Source organism: Neolamprologus brichardi, chromosome 20 (assembly GCF_056152115.1).
Source record: "Neolamprologus brichardi isolate AB-2024 chromosome 20, ASM5615211v1, whole genome shotgun sequence".
NCBI lineage: Eukaryota > Metazoa > Chordata > Actinopteri > Cichliformes > Cichlidae > Neolamprologus > Neolamprologus brichardi.
In genome coordinates this window covers 3,413,875-3,434,276 of record NC_142123.1, presented here as the reverse complement: position 1 = coordinate 3,434,276, position 20,402 = coordinate 3,413,875, and the positions used below count along the sequence as shown (strand labels likewise).

Below are 20,402 nucleotides of genomic sequence, written 5' to 3'. Positions count from 1 at the left end.
AGTATTTTACGTGCACCTCTGCTTCCTGTGTTCACTGTGACGCTCCCACGTGCAGCATGGCTTTATGAGTTGCCAGGGCAGCTGGTCTGCATGATGTGACTCCTCACTCATTGTTGACCAGAGCACGACGCACAAACGATTACTTTTCCAGTGTCTGACGGTGCGATACTGCTGAATATCCCTGTACGTCTAGCTGGTGTTATCTTTACTTGTTTTTTTAATGTTTGTTTTTTTACGTGCTTCCTAGTGGTCACCTGGCTTCTGTCTTGTAAAGGGATTCTTTACTTTCAGGTCCTGTCCTTGTGTGTCTGGTGCACTGCTTCCTCGGCTTTTTGACACCACAGATTGAGAGACTAATGACTTTAATATATTAATAGTTCTATTAATACTCGTTTATGTAACTGCGTAAATCTTGTGAAGTACCTTTATTTAAGAAACAGCATTCTGAGGGACTAGTCATGACTCCTTTGTTTTAAAGGCCCAGAGATTGTGAGCTTGTGGCTCCAGTTTGCCTCCTTCCTGGTGCAGATGGTCCCAGCATGACCTTTCACAACTTATAAAACCCAAATACTCTGGACACCTCTGTGCTCCTGTTGCGTCACACTGTGTCCTTGACGTACTTTAAAGTGTTTTCTGTTTAAATTGAACAAATCTGTCACAGAGAGGACTGATTATATATTTATTTGTCATTTTGAAGACAGCCTTTAAAATATTTTTCTCTTTAATCACTTTTTTAAAGTTATTATTTGCCAACAGTGCTGCTTTGTGTAATTATATCTGTGCATTAAAACGTTGTTTGTGTGTTTAATCATCCATCTGTGATGCGTATGTAATGAGCGATTCCTTTCTTTGCCTTTTCAGCACCAGTTCTTGTCTGAAGCTCTGCAGTGGAGAGCCCAAATGGACCCTGACCATGTTTTATACGTGCTGCTCAATGCTAAGGTAGGCTAAACATGAGCATGCAGTAAACACAAGAAACGTGCGCGTACGTGCCGTGCACCATTACCTTTCTTTTACCTCGGAAATGGTGCCACTCTGTGAATGGTGATCCATTTTGTTGTATGAGATCATCTGTACCAGCACTGTTTCTGCTCTAGGGGGTAGCAGTGTGCACAGCAACTTGTGCTCAGCTACACAAGAGAGCAGAGAAAATCACAGCTACCCTGATGGAGAGAGGAGGTCTCAACACAGGAGACAACGTGGTGCTGCTTTATCCCCCGGGTATGCACGCCGTTATTATGCGTTTCACCTCTTCCTAGTTTTTCACATCAAATAATATGTAAAAGTGCCGTTGTTTAATGTAGTATTTTAACGGCGTCGTAGTTCAACCAGGTTCCCGTCTCCTCCTCCTGCAGGTATCGACCTGATAGCCGCCTTCTATGGCTGTCTCTACGCGGGGGTCATCCCTGTGACTGTGAGGCCGCCCCACCCACAGAATCTGGCTGCTACTCTCCCCACTGTCCGCATGATCATTGACGTGAGTGCACTTCACCACAGCTTTTTTTTTTTTACTCGAGTATTTCCACAGTATAATGGAGTAATGTATGTGGAATTATTTGAGTACATTGAGTAGTATTTAAACTGTCTTTGTACTTATTCTACCTTGAAGAGCTATTTTAAAGTTCAACACACCAGAAGCGCTCATTTTTTATTTTCAGTTTTATTTTTTTTCACTTAATTTTGTAATGATTTATCCAAAACTAGTAGTTCACAATGAGAACACAGTTCTGTGAGTCTTCTCTAATGCAAATACATCATTTTGCTTTGTTTTTGTTTTTAAGTGATCCACAGTCACAGCTAACTAGGGTTCCTTATTCCCAATTTCACTGAAAATAGAGATGTTTGAATAGACAGACATAGTCCATACTGTCCTGAAATATGCATCGCTGACCTTAAAACAAATATGAAGCTTTTTTAGCCACCACTTTAATAAACTATCACATCAACAGAAGTGCCCTTCACTAATGAAATGAATACTTCTGTTGGCCACTATAACTGATTTCCCCTGGGCAAAGCAAATGAAATTGGGCTTTACTTTGGAGATCAATGAAATATCAATAACTGAATGCTTCACATTAATCTGTGGCTCTAAACGACCGCGTCTGTGCTCTGTGTCGTGTGCCACAGGTGAGCAAAGCAGCCTGCATCCTCACCACTCAGCCTCTCATGAGGATCCTCAGGTCCAGGGAGGCGGCTGCCAGCGTCAATGTCAAAACGTGGCCCACGATCATTGATACAGGTGACTGAGTTAGGAAAGCAGCTGGGCGTCGCTGCGTTTGTGCACGTCTTTAGATGCTAGCAGGTTTAGCTTGAAATAGACACTGTTTGTGCTTTGACTAACTTCAGACATGTACCGTACGGTTTCAGTTATTTTAAGCTCTCATTTCTGAAGATAAGAGTGTTGCAGTGAGTTAAAAATAAAAGTATGGATTTTTAACATGTGCACTGAAAGGATAAAATTACGTGTGCAATGATATCACCTTCCCTTTCAACCAGACTATTATCAGACTGTAGCATTAAGAGCAAGATGTATTAGCAAGAAGTATTTGATTTATTTTGTACAATAAAGACATAACATAAATTCACTTCGCTCGCATTACAGATGATCTTCCAAGAAAGCGGCCTCCACACATCTACAAACCTCCTACAGCTGAGATGCTGGCCTATCTGGACTTCAGTGTGTCCACCACAGGCATGCTGACTGGAGTCAAGGTAGATTACTCCCACAAATCCTGTATATACTCCAAAAATAATCATAACAAACGAACAAAAATGACTGTGATTTCATTTATTTTTTTTATATGACTTTCTTTAGCCAGAAAATGTTTAATTTTCTGCTTCTATGTCTTCTCTTGGATGTTTGACCTTTACTCAGCTGGTCTAGTTCAGTATATTGACAACAGAATTATGACACGGAGATTAAATATTTTCATATCTACACAGACGTGGCCAAAAATATTTGGTAGTTGCACAAATTGTCTATTTGACATACTTTGTTTGTTTTTATGATATAGTGAAGGACATTTGTGCAGTTAAAATGACATTCAAAATTTTTTATTGGTTAATAAGTCAAATTTATGCCTACAGTCAGTATTTACAGTGTGTTGACATTTTGGGATGCTGACTGTCCGTCTCCTAAGCTGATTCACTGCCTCATCAGTATTGAGGTTGTTTGTGGGCTTCTGCTTATTCACACACTTGTTTTAGGGCTGACCATAAATTCTTGATCGCATCGATTCTTGACCGTGGCTCTGAAATGTTAATTTGATGATCTCAGAGCCACTAAGTTATCACTTTCGCCTTGAGACGTGGTGCTGGAGACATCCATCATGCTGTAAAATGCACAAAGCATTAAAGTGCTCCTTTGGTGGAGGAAGAAGTTATTCTCTGAGGAAGCTTTTAGTGTGGTCAGGCAGAAGCCCACAAACTGCAGTCAGCTTCGAGCATTGCTAAAGCGGGAATTGGCCCAGAAGCTGATGTCCAACTTGCCACAGAGAACATCAGAACTTATTAGAAGAAGGACCTCTAAATACTGTTTGCATAAATCTGATTTATTTGCCAATAAAAGTTGTTGAGCCTGTTGATTTTAATGAGGTTAAAAGACATGTAAGAAATGGTTAATTTAGATCAGATTTTATATACAACAAAGGAGTGGAGATATTGAAGGTATATAAGTTTAAATACCTGGGGGTAAACCATGCAAAGCAAGAAGGAGATGTGAAGATGAGAGTGCAGGCAGGGTAGAGTGGGTGGAGATGAGTGGCAGGGGTGATTTGTGACAGAAGGATAACAGCAAGAGTGAAAGAAAAGGTTTACAAGATAGCAGAGGGACCTGCTGTGATGTATGGTTTGGAGATGGAGCTGAAGGTGTCGTGATTACATCAGAGGGAAGCTCAGGCTGAGATGGACATGTACGCAGGAGGGAGAGTGGATGTAGTGAGCAAAGGATGTTGAAGGTCGAGCTGCTAGGCATGAGGAAAAGAGGAAGACCTCACAGGAAGTTCATGGATATTGTGAAGGAGGACTTGCTGATGTTTACAGTGGAACTTTTCCACATTTTGTCACATTACAGCTACAAACATGAATCAATTTTATTGGAATTCCACGTGAAAGACCAACACAAAGTGGTGAACACGTGAGAAGTGGAACGAAAATCAAACATGATTCCAAACATTTTTTACAAATAAATAACTGCAAAGTGGGGTGTGTGTAATTATTCAGCCCCCTGAGTCAATACTTTGTAGAACCAGCTTTTGCTGCAGTTCCAGCTGCCAGTCTTTTAGGGTCTGTCTCTACCAGCTTTGCACATCTACAGACTGAAATCTTTGCCCATTCTTCTTTGCAAAACAGCTCCAGCTCAGTCAGATTAGATGGACAGCGCTTGTGAACAGCAGTTTTCAGATCTTGCCACAGATTCTCAATTGGATTTAGATCTGGACTTTGACTGGACCTTCTAACACATGGAGATGTTTTGTTTTAAACCGTTCCAGTGTTGCCCTGGCTTTATGTTTAGGGTCGTTGTCCTGCTGGAAGGTGAACCTCCGCCCCAGTCTCAAGTCTTTTGCAGACTCCAAGAGGTTTTCTTCCCTGTATTTGGCTCCATCCATCTTCCCATCAACTCTGACCAGCTTCCCTGTCCCTGCTGAAGAGAAGCAGCCCCAGAGCATGATGCTGCCACCACCATATCTGACAGTGGGGATGGTGTGTTCAGAGTGATGTGCAGTGTTAGTTTTCCACACATAGCGTTTTGCATTTTGGTCTCATCTGACCAGAGCAGCTTCTTCCACATGTTTGCTGTGTCCCCCACATGGCTTGTGGCAAACTGCAAACGGGACTTCTTATGGTTTTCTGTTAACAATGGCTTTCTTCTTGCCACTCTTCCATAAAGGTCAACTTTGTGCAGTGCACCACTAATAGTTGTCCTATGGACAGATTCCCCCACCTGAGCTGTAGATCTCTGCAGCTCGTCCAGAGTCACCATGGGCCTCTTGGCTGCATTTCTGATCAGCGCTCTCCTTGTTCGGCCTGTGAGTTTAGGTGGACGGCCTTGTCTTGGTACAGTTGTGCCATACTCCTTCCATTTCTGAATGATCGCTTGAACAGTGCTCCGTGGGATGTTCAAGGCTTGGGAAATCTTTTTGTAGCCTCAGCCTGCTTTAAATTTCTCAATAACTTTATCCCTGACCTGTCTGGTGTGTTCTTTGGACTTCATGGTGTTGTTGCTCCCAATATTCTCTTAGACAACCTCTGAGGGCGTCACAGAGCAGTTGTGGAGCTGCGTAAAAAAATGTGGAAAAGTTCAAGGGGGACGAATACTTTTGCAAGCCACTGTATATGAGAGGGGAGGATGCTAGAGAATAGGGTGAGATGGAGAAAGATGTTCTGCTGTGGTGACCCCTAGAACGAGCAGCTGAAAGAAGAATACACATTTTTAACTCTAACATGCTACCTGTTCTAATGGTCATCAAACTACGTCTTTATTGATTCATATTGAGGTATTAAAATCATACTAATGAGGTGAAGTTTAATGGAGTCTGGTGGATTTCTTAAAAGTTTCTCTGCTTCTTCAGATGTCTCACGCTGCGGTCAGTACTCTGTGCCGCTCCATTAAACTGCAGTGTGAGCTCTACTCCTCACGCCAAGTAGCCATCTGCCTGGACCCATACTGTGGCCTGGGCTTCGTCCTGTGGTGCCTCTCCAGGTAATTCCAACACAAACATAAAGACAGAAGGCCATTATTCTTGTAACTCACAGCTCTGCTGTTGCTGACAGTTTTCTCTCGTTTCCAGTGTTTACTCAGGTCACCAGTCCATCCTTATCCCTCCCCTGGAGCTGGAGAGCTCGCTGCCCGTGTGGCTGAGCACGCTCAGTCAGTACAAGATCAGAGACACCTTTTGCTCGTATTCTGTCATGGAGCTCTGCACCAAAGGCCTGGGCACCCAGACGGAGATGCTGAAGGTCACAAACACACTCGCATAATCCCCCAAATGTGGTTCCTCCTCTCAGATTACCGTGCTGTCATTTCTGTTGTTACTCTGACAAACAACACAGTGATAAATTACTTTATGACAGAAAATATTACTGCTGTGAAGCAGAGTAATAAACACCTGTCTCAGGCTTAAAAAATGATTCACCTTATTCATTCAGACTGATCACCTGCCAGCGAGCTAGCATGCTAATTAAGGCTATGTTCACACGTACCCGGGTATTTTTTGAAAACGCAGATTTTTCTGTGCGTTTGCACCTTTCGTCCACACGTAAACGGCGTTTTCGGTCACTGAAAACGGAGATTTCTAAAAACTCCGGCCAGGGTGGATATTTTCTAAAACTCCGTTTTTGCATTTACGGACAAGAATGTCACTACCCGATCCGTACCGGAAACCCGATCGGTACCCCGCATGCGCGAAAGGTGTCTACTTCCGGTCGAAGCGTTTTACGATAGTTACGGGTCAGAGTATCTGTTAAGATGTTAAGAATAATAAGTATATCTTAAAATGTTTGCAATAATGAAGCATTTCAGTACAATGTAGACAAAAACGAAAAATAAAAAGATAGTTACGGATCGGGACTCCCCGATCCTTACTGCGCATGTGCAAAGTCGGACCGTACAAATCGGGTCTACCCGATCCGTACCGCGCATGTGCCGATGTTTTCTTCTTCTTCTGTTTGTTTAATGGCAGTGTACTCCCCAGTGTACGAGGATACTGCCACCTGCTGACCGAGCGAATGAACCCCATTGTAAAATGAATTGGCGTCATTACAAACGTGTGTTAAATTTGATTTAGTGATAGTCGAGTGTGTTTATGCTTGTCTGTGAGGAGAGGATTGACTGGAATAGTGATGATGATGTCCGCTATCACTGTCAATTGTCAGTAAACACTTAATCTGGCTGATGAATCTTCACGTGACACATTGCTAAATCAATATTATTAAGTCTGTAATTAGGCGCCATTCTTCTTATTTTACGGCGCTGTTGTTCAATCGGGGAACGTTCTCTGTTGAGGAGAAAAGCATGAATTTGTTTGTATAGGATTATCCATTGTTTAAATGTCCCGGGCAGTCGAAAAGGAGGCAGAGCTGTTGAGAAATGCTAGGAGCTAACTGGGCGCTAACCGTATCATTCAAATATATTGAATGTCGCAATGTTGGCAAAGAGAGGAAGTGACGTAAGATTTGCGCATGCGGGGTACCGATCGGGTTTCCGGTACGGATCGGGTAGTGACACCGACAAAGAAAAACGGAGAAAACGCAGCGTCAAAGATGTGCGCCTTTTTTTGACGTCACAGTGTGCGCCACGTTATTGTTTCGGTGAAATGAATTTTTACAATACTGTTACTGTTAACTGTTCTCTCTGCAGTGTTTAAATGCTTACATATACACACAGTTACTGTCCCTCCACACATACGACGCGGTTCTGCTTCTATGCCCCAGCTTTGTTTACTATTTCCCACCGAGGCTTCTAGACTTCTGATTGGCCAACATTTCTACACGGTTAGGAATATAGCGCCACCTGTTGTTTTGGCATGTTCCTAGCAGCGTTTTCCTTCATTTCTGCCTTTACGTGTGGACGGGATTATTTTTCAAAAAATAAAACGGAAAATCTCCGTTTTCAAAAATACCCGTGTACGTGTGGACGTAGCCTAAGTAGATTGTATGTTTACAGCGTTATGGGCCTTACATGTATCATATCTGTTTTAAAATCACTCTGTCTCCGTCTGTGCTTATCTTTATTTTATCCTTTATCTGTCCTCATTCAGTTTTCCTTTTACTTTGGATGAAAATGTTCAGTAATGCAGAGTCCATGTTTGCGTCAAGCTACCGTCTACACCTGTTAAAAGTGAGTGACCTTTAGCCGTTCGTGTCTGCAGGCGCGCGGTCTGAACCTGTCGTGCGTGCGGAGCTGTGTGGTGATAGCAGAGGAGCGTCCTCGCCTCGCTCTCACGCAGTCCTTCTCCAAGCTCTTCAAAGACCTCGGCCTTTCACCTCGCGCCGTCAGCACCGCCTTTGGCTCGAGGGTCAACCTAGCCATCTGCCTTCAGGTTGGTTTCGCAAATATGCAGTCTTATGAGGACATTTTGACCCAAATCAGGCTTTTTTTGGGTTCTGCTCAACAAAAATAACAATCCATGTCATCTGAGCTGCACAAGGAGATGTACTGAATGTTAATAACTTATGATAATAACTTATTCATGTTCTGTAAGCTAAAAAACTTTGTTTTTAATGTATTACCCCCCCTCCCGTATCACTAGGGCACTGCTGGACCAGACCCCTCCACTGTCTATGTTGACATGAAGTCCCTGCGTCACGACAGGTAAGGCTGAAGACTCTCATAAAGCAGCACAAAGGCAACGACATTAGTGACGTGATGCAGCTGGTGGACAACAACAGAAAGCCTGACAGGCTTGTCTTTTCTCTGTGTCCCTCAGGGTGAGGCTAGTGGAAAGAGGAGCGCCACAGAGTCTTCCACTCATGGAGTCGGGCACTGTAAGTATTGATCACTGACTGGTAAAACTCACTTATGTGATGCTCACTGTGGCCACAGAACCAGAGCACTAAAAGAGTTGGTTAAAGGAGTCTTAAAGTGAAATTCTCCTCTCATTTCCTCCTCGAAGATCCTACCAGGAGTGAGAGTCATCATAGTCAACCCAGAGACCAGAGGCCCACTGGGAGACTCGCATCTTGGTGAGGTGAGTACGCAAACATGTGCCACAAACTCCGATTTCACCGGCAGGGAGTAAAGGAAGAGGGCGACAGTCAAAAGATTTATTTTATGTTGATTTTTAGTCAAATTTCTCTCTTCTTGTCAAAAGTTAGCAGCCAAAGTAATTCAGAAAGTCTTTTTTTTTTTTTTTTGTGCAGATTTGGGTGAACAGCCCACACAATGCCAGTGGCTACTACACCATTTATGGGGAGGAGAGCCTGCAGGCAGACCACTTCAACACCAGGCTCAGCTTTGGGGAGCCCCAAACTCTGTGGGCCAGGACCAGTTACTTGGGTTTCATCAAGAGAACAGAGCTGCTGGATGCAAGTGGAGGTGAGAGGACATTTGATAAAAGATGTTTGGTGACATTGTAATAATGTAATAATGACTTGGAGGAGCAATTGGTGTTGAACCCTTTAAAACGTAAATGCTTGGTTGTACTGAAAGTTCTCATCACAAATGCATCACAACATTGGACCCTAATCTATTAATCTATTAAAGGTACAGGTTGCACAGTTGTGGCCAGATGTTTAAAACAAGACACTTTATATTGTAGGAACTGTAAATAATCAAATAGTTTTATGTCCCCGCCACAGATCGCCATGATGCCTTGTTTGTGGTGGGATCCCTGGATGAAACGCTGGAGTTGAGGGGGCTGCGTTATCACCCCATCGACATCGAGACGTCCGTGTCCCGCGCCCACCGCAGCATCGCAGAGAGGTAAGGAGCAGCAGATGTGCACTTAACGTGGCGTTGCTGATCCTCGTAGCAAACGGTAGCAGAAACCTGAACGTTTCCCACTTCTCGCTTCGCAGCGCCGTGTTTACGTGGACCAACCTGCTGGTGGTGGTGGCGGAGCTTAGCGGCTCGGAGCAGGAGGCCTTGGACCTGGTGCCACTCGTCACCAACGTGGTCCTGGAGGAGCACCACCTCATCGTCGGAGTGGTGGTCATCGTGGACCCGGGGGTGATCCCCATCAACTCCCGGGGAGAGAAGCAGAGGATGCATCTACGAGACTCCTTCCTGGCTGACCAACTGGACCCCATCTACGTGGCCTACAACATGTGAACGCCCTTCACCAACTGATGCAGAAACCTGAGCCAGGCTCCGAGAACAGACGACGAGGGAGGAGGACTTTGGGGACGTGTACAGTAGCAGCCCCGAAGTTAAAACCTCAGACGCACTCATTGGAAATGCCAAACGGCGTGGGAACGCGAGAAACAACTCAAGTACTGTAACGACAACATGCTTCCCTCTCAGAAACTGTTCTGTCTTTACTTCCACCTGCTCGATTGCTGCAGTCCAGGTTCACTGAGATTTCTACTGTGGGGCCTGACACTTTCTCTGCTCCTGAGAGGTAGACGCACGTGTCGACTGGGAGAAATCCCATCATCCTTTTTTTCCTGCACACACCTCTCCCTCGTCAAACTCATGTTTTTAGGATATTTTAATTACTCCCAGAAAGAGAAGAATGGAATCCCCTCATTTTCTATCCTTTTGCTTTCCTCCTGATCCATGCATGCTCATGTGTCAGACTTTTCTGTTTTTTTAAACCCGTCTAATCTTGAAGGTGCACTGGAACTTCTCCCCTTGCACTTTACGTCCTCGCACCTCGATTTCCCGTCTCCTGCCTCCCCCACCCCTCATGCCTGCTGCTGTCAAAAAGAGCAAATCCACATCAGTATTAAAAGCGCCACAAGCAAGCACAGCCCACAGCGGGCAGTCCTGACACAATTGCCCACCAGGTGCACAGTGGCGTCCACTTTCCATCACACGCGATGTTTGCTGGCAGACTTAGTGTCGACGATGACAAAACAAAAAAATATCTTTAAAAAAAATGCTCGAATTACTCGTTGGTGTGGGAAAAGAAAGACTTCGTGAACCCGAGTAGTAAAGATGAAACAGATTCTTCATCTTCGGTGTGAGTAGGAGTCGGTGGGTTAGATAGCTCGTATGATTGTGATAGTACTAATCTATTTTTTAAAAAGCGCCAATTTTCAGAACAACTTTGGAAACTATAGTCTGTGTTTAGGTGTGCATGCCAGCTGGGAGCGCAGGTGACGTCTACACGCGGGCTCGAAACGAAACGAAAACAAGCTTCGCGAGCCAAGGATTCTCACAGCAGTTATTTCGCTGCCTATGCTGAATGTTCAGGCTTTGTCACAGTTTTTGTGCCTCTCGTGTAAAAGCATTCACAGCCTCCCGGCGCTCAACAAGACGAAATAAGTACCCGGTGTTAATGAGGGAGACCGAGAATGTTCTGAAGTTATTCCCAGACAACCTTCTGTTTCTCTTCTCCTTTTAACATGTTTGCAGTTAACTCTCTTCACTCTTTATCTGTCAGCTAAAATGTTGTAAAGAAATAAATACATATGACTATAAATGACAGCACTGCTTGTGTTGTTCAAATGTAGCTATAGCCAGTATAGATGAGCGTTTGGTTCATCTAAAGGTTTTGTTTTTAAGGAAATATCTTGAGAACAGTGGTGTCTCTGTGTGAATGTGTCGTTTTTCTCACCGGGTATTTATCTTCTTTAAAAAAATCTCACAAACTTTTGTGACTTCACCCATGAGAAGAACTAACCGGACGTGATTTGAAATTTGTCCGATCGCTCCTTCAGTGTGGTCTCCTTGTGCACCCCAGGACAGCTAATGCACCTCTCACTGGTGCATTAGACTGAACACATTTCAGACTGGATTTAGTTTTGCTGAAGAGGAAAAACACCTCAGGGATACAAATCTGGCACAGCAAGTGCAACAGGGAGGCTTCACAGTAGAATTTGCCGTGATGTGCAGCTTTTGGGCCTGGATGCTGTGGACTCATCAGCTGAAAACTATTGTTTGTTCTTTGGGTTGTAGATGACAACCAGCTTGCTCAGTCTGGCAGTTTTGCAGGGACATTTTTGGTAACCTTAGGAAAGTAGGAGAGATAGCAAAGGCCAATTTAATCCAGGCTCCTGCAGCTGAGCTATGCACGGGGAACTTCCAGGGAGAGATTCAAATTAGAAAGTTGAGGGAAGTTTTCAAGGTTTTCTTTTTGTGGGTGAAGTCGCCAAATTTCTTTATAAAGTCAAATGTTTAGCTCTAATGTGGCTTTAATGGATGTTAATACATCGGAGGCTTAATCTGGAGTTTGGCACTCGAGGCTCTGAAAACAATAGCAGACCAAAAAAACGCTAAACAAAATTTAAGGTCCAACTTCTCTGTGTTCAAGGGCCGTTTTGTTCGGCTTCGCCTGGCTTGGTCCGAGGTTCTGAAGTGAGCTGCTAGCTTTCAGTCTGTGTGTAGTTTCCCACCTTATATCAAAGAACGTGTTTCATTTAGTGTCACAGCTGATTAGATAAATGTAGAAAATCCGAAGGCAAGTCGGTGCCTTTTACCATGGTGACATTTACGATAATGGACCATCGAATTAAAAAAAAAAAAAAAGCAAAACAAAGAAATCAAGAATGAGGAGCTTTGCCTTATTAAACCTGTGGAACTTCTGTACTTTTATTGCTTATTTAAAGAACTGTTTCACCGACTCTAAGCGAGAAATCGGACACCAGTTTGTAGCTCAAAACTCACACATACATTTAAAAAAAAAGAAGTTTTTTAAGAGGAAGGCTGGTGTTTTATGTTCGTGCTCATACCTTTCTGATTTTAACATAACCGTCATCACTCAGACCCATTAATCCTGAACGTGGGCAACACTAAAAAAAAGAAAATGAACTGGGAACAATCCGCAACAAACCTGTGATTCAAAAGATTTTTTAAAAATTGCAGAACCCTCCTTTAAAAAGTGAAGTAATAAAGATGTCTGTATACTGTATTTTAGAGGTCAAATACTGTATTACTGGTGTTAATGTGTACATGAAAATGAATCTGTAGATAAAAAAAAAAAAAACAAAACAAAAAAACTTGACTTGATCTTTCATACTTGACAGCATTTTCTGCATTGTTTTTATTTTAAGGTTACCACATCGCACGCAACAAAAAAAGGTTTCAGTGGGCAGGAACAAACGTGCACTTTCCCAATATCATTTTATGTGTGTGTGAGTGTGTGTGTGTGCGCGTGTGTGTTCAGCAGTGATATTTGGCTTTTATGGTGCAACAAGTTTTGTCTTTTGTAAGAATTTTCCCAAAATGGTAAACCTGTTTTTTTTTATTTCTTCTTTTTTTTAATGTCGCCTCCACTGTATTTTTACTCTTTCCATCCAAAATTGGAATTTTAATATATTTTCTAAGGATTTCATCAATATTTTCCTGATGCAATCTTTATCTGCAAGCAGCTGGTTTGATGTAGGAGCGGCTTTGTCGCACGTCGATTAAACCACGTTTCAATCGGTGACCGACACCGACGGCGTGTGTGCGTGCCGGTGAAATTGGAGTCACGCGTCTTCTGAGGTTTCTGAGGCTGCTGTGTGATTATTGCTTTGTCGCTACTGTTTCACTCTGACAAGTTTTAATAAAGTTTTATAATTTCATGTTGGCCTTCAAGCCTTTTCAATAGACATTGGTGCTATTCAATAAGGGAAAGTTGACAGTTTTGTTCTCCAGTGTCATTACAAGAAGATGCCCTTTTGTGTGAAACCGAGTCATTCTTTTTCCATGCCAACATGTCTTCAGTCACTCATACTTGCATCATCATCAGTTCGGGATCTGATGGATGATGCGCTCTGAATATTTATGTGAGTTTTCATATTGTGTTGTGACGAATGGCGAACATTTCAAACCTCCAAAGTTATCCTAAGCACAAAATGTAAATGCACCTGCGAGGTAATGAAATTAGGATCTTTTACTCGTACACGCAAAACCCCACAAACTCAAGGGCCCACAATGTATACCTCAGCAACTGTCTGTTCACTATGCATCGTCGAGCTGCAGCAAAGACATTCAACTGGTTAATGGTGCGATAACTTCTAACAACAACAACAACAACATGTCTTACTTGACAAAAACACTGTCACTCTGTCATTGGATGTGTTTCATGTCAAATAATAAAAAAATTGCTTTGTCAGACTTGTCTTGTACTTCTTCTTCTTCTTCTTTTCTTATTTATCTGCAACCAGCTGCTGTTACAAGAAAGAAAATGGCATCTTCCCTCCAGCAGGTGTCAGTGTTTCTGCTCTGTGTGTGTGTTGGGGGGGTGTTAAGATGCCACACTTCAGTTTTGCATTTCTCACAAATATTCACATCTAATAAAATCAGATATTTCTTTACTTGAACCAACAAATAATTAATAGTTGATTGATGATCAACTAATTGCAACAAAGGTTCCGTCAAACCACTTTATATTAAAGTCCCGACAATATATAAGGAAAAATCCAATAATCACTAGAGGTGGGAATCACCATACATCCCACGATACGATATTATCACAATACTTAACGCACGATACGATATTATTGCAATTTTTTAAAAATATTTTGCGATATTCAGATTCTGTACATAAAGGTAAACTTTATCAATATTCATTTTATCTAATATCAAAGTCTCACACTCAGTCTTTCTCTCATTTCAGTTTTATTGTTGACAAACTGAACGGTTTGTATTACAGTCTAGTCCAACTTAACTGAATCAACCATCTGGTACAATTATAGCTCTTCTGAACTATGCAGTTTATGAAAACTATGCAGCCCCTTCAGCAACTGAAGAATTTGAAAGTAAATTAAAACAACATATAATTTTACATTAAATAAAAAAGTTTTAAACTTAATTAAAATAAAACATGTCTTAAATTAAAATAAAACTGTAATAAACTGTCATGTTTATTGCTGCCAAAAAAAAAGTTAAACACATTTGGACAGTGAAGGAATGTCAGGATTCTTGCTCAGAAAAAGGATCAACATGCTCTGAAGTCAGAGCACAAAAACCTTTTTTGTAACAAAATATCGATTTCTGCTGTTCCTGTATCGATACATTATTAGCAAACAAAATATCACGATACTACACAGTATCCATTTTTTCCCCCACCCCTAATAATCACACGACTTCCTACTGGCAAGCATTTGGCGACAGTGGGAAGGAAAAACTCCCTTTTAACAGGAAGACACCTCTGGTTGGCTCAGGGAGGGGCAGCTTTCTGCTACGCCCGTTTAGGAGTGAGGGGCAGGGGGAGCGATAAAACCACACTGTGGAAGAGAGCCAGAGATTGATAATAAGTCAGGATTACATGCAGAGTGGAAACACAAAGAAAGTGAAAAAGAAACAAGGCATCATGGGAAGACCCCAGCAGTCTAGGCCTATTGCAGTGTAACAAAGTAGTATCAGAAAGGAAGAAGCTGTGTATTTAGTTACTTTTTTATTCATTTATTTTCTTATATATATTAATGCAAGAATAATTAGATTTCTGAAACAGAATAATTTAGTTTTATTAGACACTGGAAACGTGTTTCTTAAAAGAAAAGCTTTCTTAAAAACACCATCTAGAAACTCTAAATCAGGCTTAATACGTTTATATAATCACCTACAGACGTGCCATTAATCCAGGAATTAAACTTAATACAATCTGTCACTCTTAATAAAGTTTTTTTCTGGATGTTTTAAAGCTTTTATTAGAAAAAAAAGGAAACTTCTGGTCTTCATAATAAATAAAAGCTCTGACATCTTTTTTGTACCCACTCAGGAGTTTAAAAGCTCTTCTCTCTTCTGCTGAGTGCCTTAAAAACTCTATGAGATAATCTAAGCAAGATAAGTTGTTGTGGAAATGTCACGAATAAAGTGAATTCCAAGGAAGCAGCTGCCTTTCACAGTCATATTACAGCTGTCGTATTTCTAATGGACTCGTCTCTCCAAAGGAAACGACTCCTTGCAGCAGAGAAATAAAAACCATCCATTATTAGCACTTCTTCTTCTATTACTGATAACAAAAGCAACGTGTTAAAAAATGTGAGCTCATTTTAAGACGAAGCATATGTCATCACATACGTGTGTCTCTGTCTGTATTTACATGCTGTACAAAGAAAATGAATAAACAGATATCATGTGAAACAATCAGAGCGTTTCTGGCTTGACAACAAATTACACCATCACTCCAAAGTAAGCTGCTGAATCAGAAATGTGGCTCTCCTGTGCCTTTAAAAAAGCTCTGACAGCTCTAACAGGGTTGTTGTTATGAACCGTGTATGAAAAAATAAGCGCGTGGCGTTCAGAGCCGTTTGCTTTAGTTTGGATGTTTATTGCTGCCAGTCTGGATGTTTCAGAGCAGCGTCGAAGCAGCAGCGAGCAGAGCTGCGATGACTCCCGTGCTCGCTCTGTGGACAGCAGATGCTGCTGCCGCTGTCTGACTCGCAGTCAGCCACTTTGAAAAAATGCTGACTCGTGCGTACACCCCGGGCTTGTGAGGAAGTCCACACTCATCTCCGAAGCTCGTCACGCCAACCAGATAAAACCTATCCTGATTCTCGCTGTAGCACTGCAGCGGGCCCCCGCTGTCACCCTGAAGCAGACACAAACAGCGTGAAGTTTTCTTTCAACCAGCTCGTAGTGACTTAATAAACAAAAACAAAACCCAAGGATCAGCACCTGACAGGAATCGGCTGCTCCGCTCTCCAGTCCTGCGCAGATCATCTTCTCGGTGATGATGCCGTTGTACCAGGTGACCCGGTTACATGTTCGTCTGTCGATGAGCTCCACCTCAGCTTCCTGCAGTTTGTTCGTCTGCGGGCCTGCAGTTCACACACCAAAGATGCTTTGAAAAAACTTTATTAATATATGTGACGTAATGTGAGAGTGACATTTAAAAACAGGGGGAAAAAATCATGCTTTCAGTATCTACATTTATTTATTTATTAACCTTTATTTAAACAGGAAGATCCCATTGAGATTAAAAACCTCTTTTTCAAGGGAGACTTGGCCAAGATAGGCAGCAGCAGGTGTCTCACAGTTACAGAAATTACTCAAACACAGGCAGCAACAACACACATGCAACAATAAGTGAAAGAATACAAATAAAATAAAATAAAATTCAATAAAATTCAAATAAAAATAAAAAAGTGAGTTAAAATGACAATCAATCTAATTGAAACAGTTGCATGTTATGGACTTGGCCTCAAGGATCCGTAGTTTAGATTTAAAAGCACTACATGATATAATATATTCAAAAACAGGTGACTAGCAGCCCATTGTGACTCAGTTGTAGATTAGACTGTGATAGCCACACTTGTGCGACCTGCCCTAGAAATGACAGTTTTCCACATCTGTTGCACTGAGTGACCGCCCAACTCGAAGCTGATGTGCCACCTTATTTGTGAGGCACTGTAACCTGGTCAACAAATGCTTTGTGCAGCATGAACACCTGATTTGATAATTCGGCACTTCTCAGGTTTCAGAGTCTCTCCATATGGTGTTTCACTGATTCTTTCTTTCTATTCTGTGTGATCTTTTCTGTTTCCAGGAGTTGTTGTAGAGATATAAGAGCCTGACCTGATACCCAACTTTTCCTAGTTTCCTTGAGTGCTTTCTATGGCTCATCCATTGAAATGGACATACACAGCCGAGCTCTAACTGGGACTTGAAGTTGTGTTAAAGAGGTTCTAAAACCGTTCCTTTCATCACTCAGCGGTGTCCTTCATATCTCCTGTCAGATGTCACCGGTGTAACGTCACCACAGTTTGCCTTCAGTGCAGCAAACAAGCCTTGGGAGTCGTTCTTATCTGACAGAATCTGCGATTCTTCTCCTTCTTTTTGTAGCATCGGGAACTCCAAGTGTTTCTTTCTTCTTTCTTTCTGCGTTTTGGTCTTTACTGTGAGGAAGGCTGGTTCTGACTTTCTAGAAGTTTCTGGATTTCTACACAATCCTCTGAAAACCAGCGGGCTGTATCTTGAGTAGCAGCCTTCAAGATCTCAAGATGTTCTTGAGAATCTTCAAGAGCCAGATCAACTGCCCTGGCAAATCTTTTTGGTATTCAACACATGCCAGCTTCACAACATCAAGTTTTCTAGTTTTCATCTTATGAGGTAGGCTTCAGGGCTAAGACGAGCTCAGCAACGTGCATCATCTCTGTTGATAAGAACCTATGAAAGGCCACATAATAGTCAAGTAGATGTTAAGTTCACCTTTACTAAAATTTCTCATCGTTCTCTTTGTAAACTTTTCCTGCTCTCACATTAAACTTCCAGAGGATGAGAAGTTTGTCTGCTGCACTGATGACTTCTAAAACCGGACATACAGATAATACAGCTGCAAATACTCCAGAACCCCTTCACTTTTTGCATGCTTTGGTTGACATCAATAAACTCAGCTATTTCCATCATTTTCTTAACCTTTCATCTGACTTGTGTTGCCAGGAGCTGGCAGAGCCCACATTCAGATGTGTTAATAAAAGATAAAAAGTAAATGTTCAGTAGTAAATCTCTGTTTCTCTACCTGATAAATGTGTAAAATTGAAGAAAAAGTTCTGCTATCTCACTGTACAGACTCTCCTATTTCCTATTTACAAAAACGACAAACAGGTTTTATTAATTTTCAAAAATGTTCTTTTGTTGAACTAAAATTTCTATGGTAGAAAATGGAAAACAAACTTTTTTGTCATCTATTACTTAGCTCCTTTGATATAGTATAAATGGGTGTGGCTGTTGGTCTTTGTCAGCATGTAAAGTTGTAAAACTTATAAAAATAAGTCCAAAAATTTATCATTCACTTTTTCCAAAAATGGGCCTTATTGGCTCCAATTTTGCCCCCAGACCTTATGTTTGACATCCCTGCCCTAAACTAAATACTAATTTTTCTTATTTTAAAATAGTAACTCTGGCCTTTCCCACCTTTGTAATAGGTGCTTCCCCATCCACTGATGAAGCAGTGGCTGAGGTTGAGCATGGCCTCATTGATCACATCACCAGGAAGGCAAATAGGTTGGATGTAGTTGGTGAACTTAAAGGGCGAGCTGAGCAGCAACAGCGTCACATCGTTATCGGATGTGATAATGTTGTAACCATCGTGCATTTTCACTCCCCTGATGGAGCGGACCTGGGCGTATTTTCCTGGAGAAGATAGCGTATTTAGTCCAGCCACCACACGGAAATAGCCTAGGCCGATCCGTCTGCACACAAAAGAAAAGAGTAAAAAAAAACATATACGTAAATGGAAGCAGACTCTCTCAGCGTTTACCCCCCACCCCACCCCAATTGTTTGTGCAAAGTGCCCTAACTGTTACTTTTAAGGGACTCACATGTGATGGTAGAAGCAGTGTGTGGCAGTGAGCACCCAGACGCTGTTGAGGATAGTGCCACCACAGAGGTGTCTGTATTGGATCTGGATGCTGACCTGCCATGGCCACGCCCCCTTGGGAGCCTCCCGGCCACCCACGATCCGAGAATCACCTGGAGGACCAAAAAGAGGCCGTTCCCCACAACCTAATGAAGATTATAAAAAGGTTTTAAACTTTAAATGTGTTTTTCATTTTAACGTGAAAAACACATCTAGTGTTACTCACCACTCAAATATACAGGTCATATTGGTAGTAGTCTCATAATAATATTGGAGTACTGGTTGACGCTTTAACATATTAGGACACTATTACCATATAATGATAATAGCATTAACCATACCTTAATTACTTGGACTTTACTTGGATACTAGTAATATCCCCTTAACTGGATTATTGAGAGGGATCCAACATCTATAATAACCTGCTATTTTTACACTGTTACCTGCTTGTTTCTCCTTGTTCACCCCCTATTACCACATTCTTGCCGAGCTGTACTAAAAAGTGCTACCGAATAATTTTCAAAGCGCAACAGACATCCAAAATAGCCAATGATTATATAGGTTTTGGTGACAACAGTGGTGATAGAAACCAAACGAATATATATAAAATATAAAAATTTGAATAAAATTGTATTAGTTGTTTTTGTCTGCTTTTGTGATAACACATAATAGTGAATAGTGGGTGAATGGTTTAATTTTTTCTTAAGGTGCAAAACTGCGGGTGATGTGCTAGTTAATCTTTCTGTTAGTAAAGAAACAAAGAAAGTACATTTTCAGCGAGGAAGTGAACTGAGTCTCACTGAGACCTCATCATATCATAACACAAATAAAATGTTTATCAGGGAAAGTGCTGAGTCACAGTCAGCACATGGACCCAGTAAAGTTAGCTGCTCAATATTAGCCATCATCTCAAAAAGCTGAACTGAGACACCTGTTTAAAACCAAACAAAACTTATATTAGTTCATTAGAAAATTTCACCTAAATAACACTCGGGTCCAAGAAAGAGGGGCTTTGCTAAAAATAAAAACCCAAAAAACACTGCAAAACAGGATCTGAAGTTACTGATAATCAAAAACTGGCTGAATACTTTACTAAAAAGTGGAGGAAAAGAAGAAATAACACTAAACCTTCTGCAGGTACTCACTCTTCTGTGGCGAAGTGGATAATGCAGTCAAATAGCAGACGTTCAGACACAGGAGAAAACCTTTTAACTCCATTTAGTTTCAACTCTTTTCCTTCATAAATGTATATATAAACATATATGTGTATTTTTGATCGCAAACAGAAACTGTTCCGACCACCGATGACGTCAGGTGCACGTTCAGCTCTTTTGATCTGCGTAAAAAAAGTTTTAACGGAAAAGCAGCTACGCTACAGAAATGTGAAAGCTCTTGATATATTTTAAGGCTCCGTTTGCATTGATTCACACACACGAGCGCGCGCATTACGTAACAGCAAAAAGACAGAGGGCAGGTTAGCGGATTAAGAGCTGCCTATTTGCATTTCAATTT

The 20,402-nt window shown here is 41.7% G+C and overlaps 2 protein-coding genes across 2 annotated transcripts in view; one reads left to right on the top strand and one right to left on the bottom strand.

Annotated features, from left to right (window-relative positions):
* dip2ba (DIP2 acetate--CoA ligase B (putative)a) overlaps positions 1–13,700 on the top strand; it is a 46,800-nt gene extending 33,100 nt beyond the window's left edge. The window contains exons 25-38 of the mRNA XM_087834338.1: positions 862–942; positions 1,098–1,221; positions 1,356–1,477; positions 2,128–2,239; positions 2,603–2,712; positions 5,571–5,701; positions 5,790–5,958; positions 7,869–8,039; positions 8,250–8,311; positions 8,427–8,484; positions 8,613–8,687; positions 8,860–9,034; positions 9,298–9,421; positions 9,517–13,700. Of these exons, the coding sequence (XP_087690464.1) occupies positions 862–942; positions 1,098–1,221; positions 1,356–1,477; positions 2,128–2,239; positions 2,603–2,712; positions 5,571–5,701; positions 5,790–5,958; positions 7,869–8,039; positions 8,250–8,311; positions 8,427–8,484; positions 8,613–8,687; positions 8,860–9,034; positions 9,298–9,421; positions 9,517–9,769 (1,767 nt within the window). The 3' untranslated portion in view covers positions 9,770–13,700. The remainder of the gene's footprint in view (positions 1–861; positions 943–1,097; positions 1,222–1,355; positions 1,478–2,127; positions 2,240–2,602; positions 2,713–5,570; positions 5,702–5,789; positions 5,959–7,868; positions 8,040–8,249; positions 8,312–8,426; positions 8,485–8,612; positions 8,688–8,859; positions 9,035–9,297; positions 9,422–9,516) is intronic.
* A 1,509-nt stretch (positions 13,701–15,209) lies between these two features.
* On the bottom strand, positions 15,210–20,173 carry LOC102793534 (transmembrane protease serine 12). Its single transcript, XM_006785594.2, has 5 exons — positions 20,036–20,173; positions 18,853–19,036; positions 18,446–18,723; positions 16,208–16,350; positions 15,210–16,121 (listed from the first exon to the last, which is right to left on the bottom strand). Exons 1-5 carry the CDS (start codon positions 20,106–20,108, stop codon positions 15,882–15,884), a joined length of 918 nt encoding a protein of 305 aa, XP_006785657.2. The 5' UTR covers positions 20,109–20,173; the 3' UTR covers positions 15,210–15,881.
* Between the last annotated feature and the right edge of the window lie 229 nt (positions 20,174–20,402).

Coding starts and splice junctions, on each gene's coding strand:
- LOC102793534 (XM_006785594.2), bottom strand. CDS start 20,108: ATGGAGTTAAAAGGTTTTCTCCTGTGTCTGAACGTCTGCTATTTGACT. Junction 19,037..20,035: donor ATCCACTTCGCCACAGAAGA/GTGAGTACCTGC, acceptor AATCTTCATTAG/GTTGTGGGGAACGGCCTCTT. Junction 16,122..16,207: donor GAGCAGCCGATTCCTGTCAG/GTGCTGATCCTT, acceptor TGTCTGCTTCAG/GGTGACAGCGGGGGCCCGCT.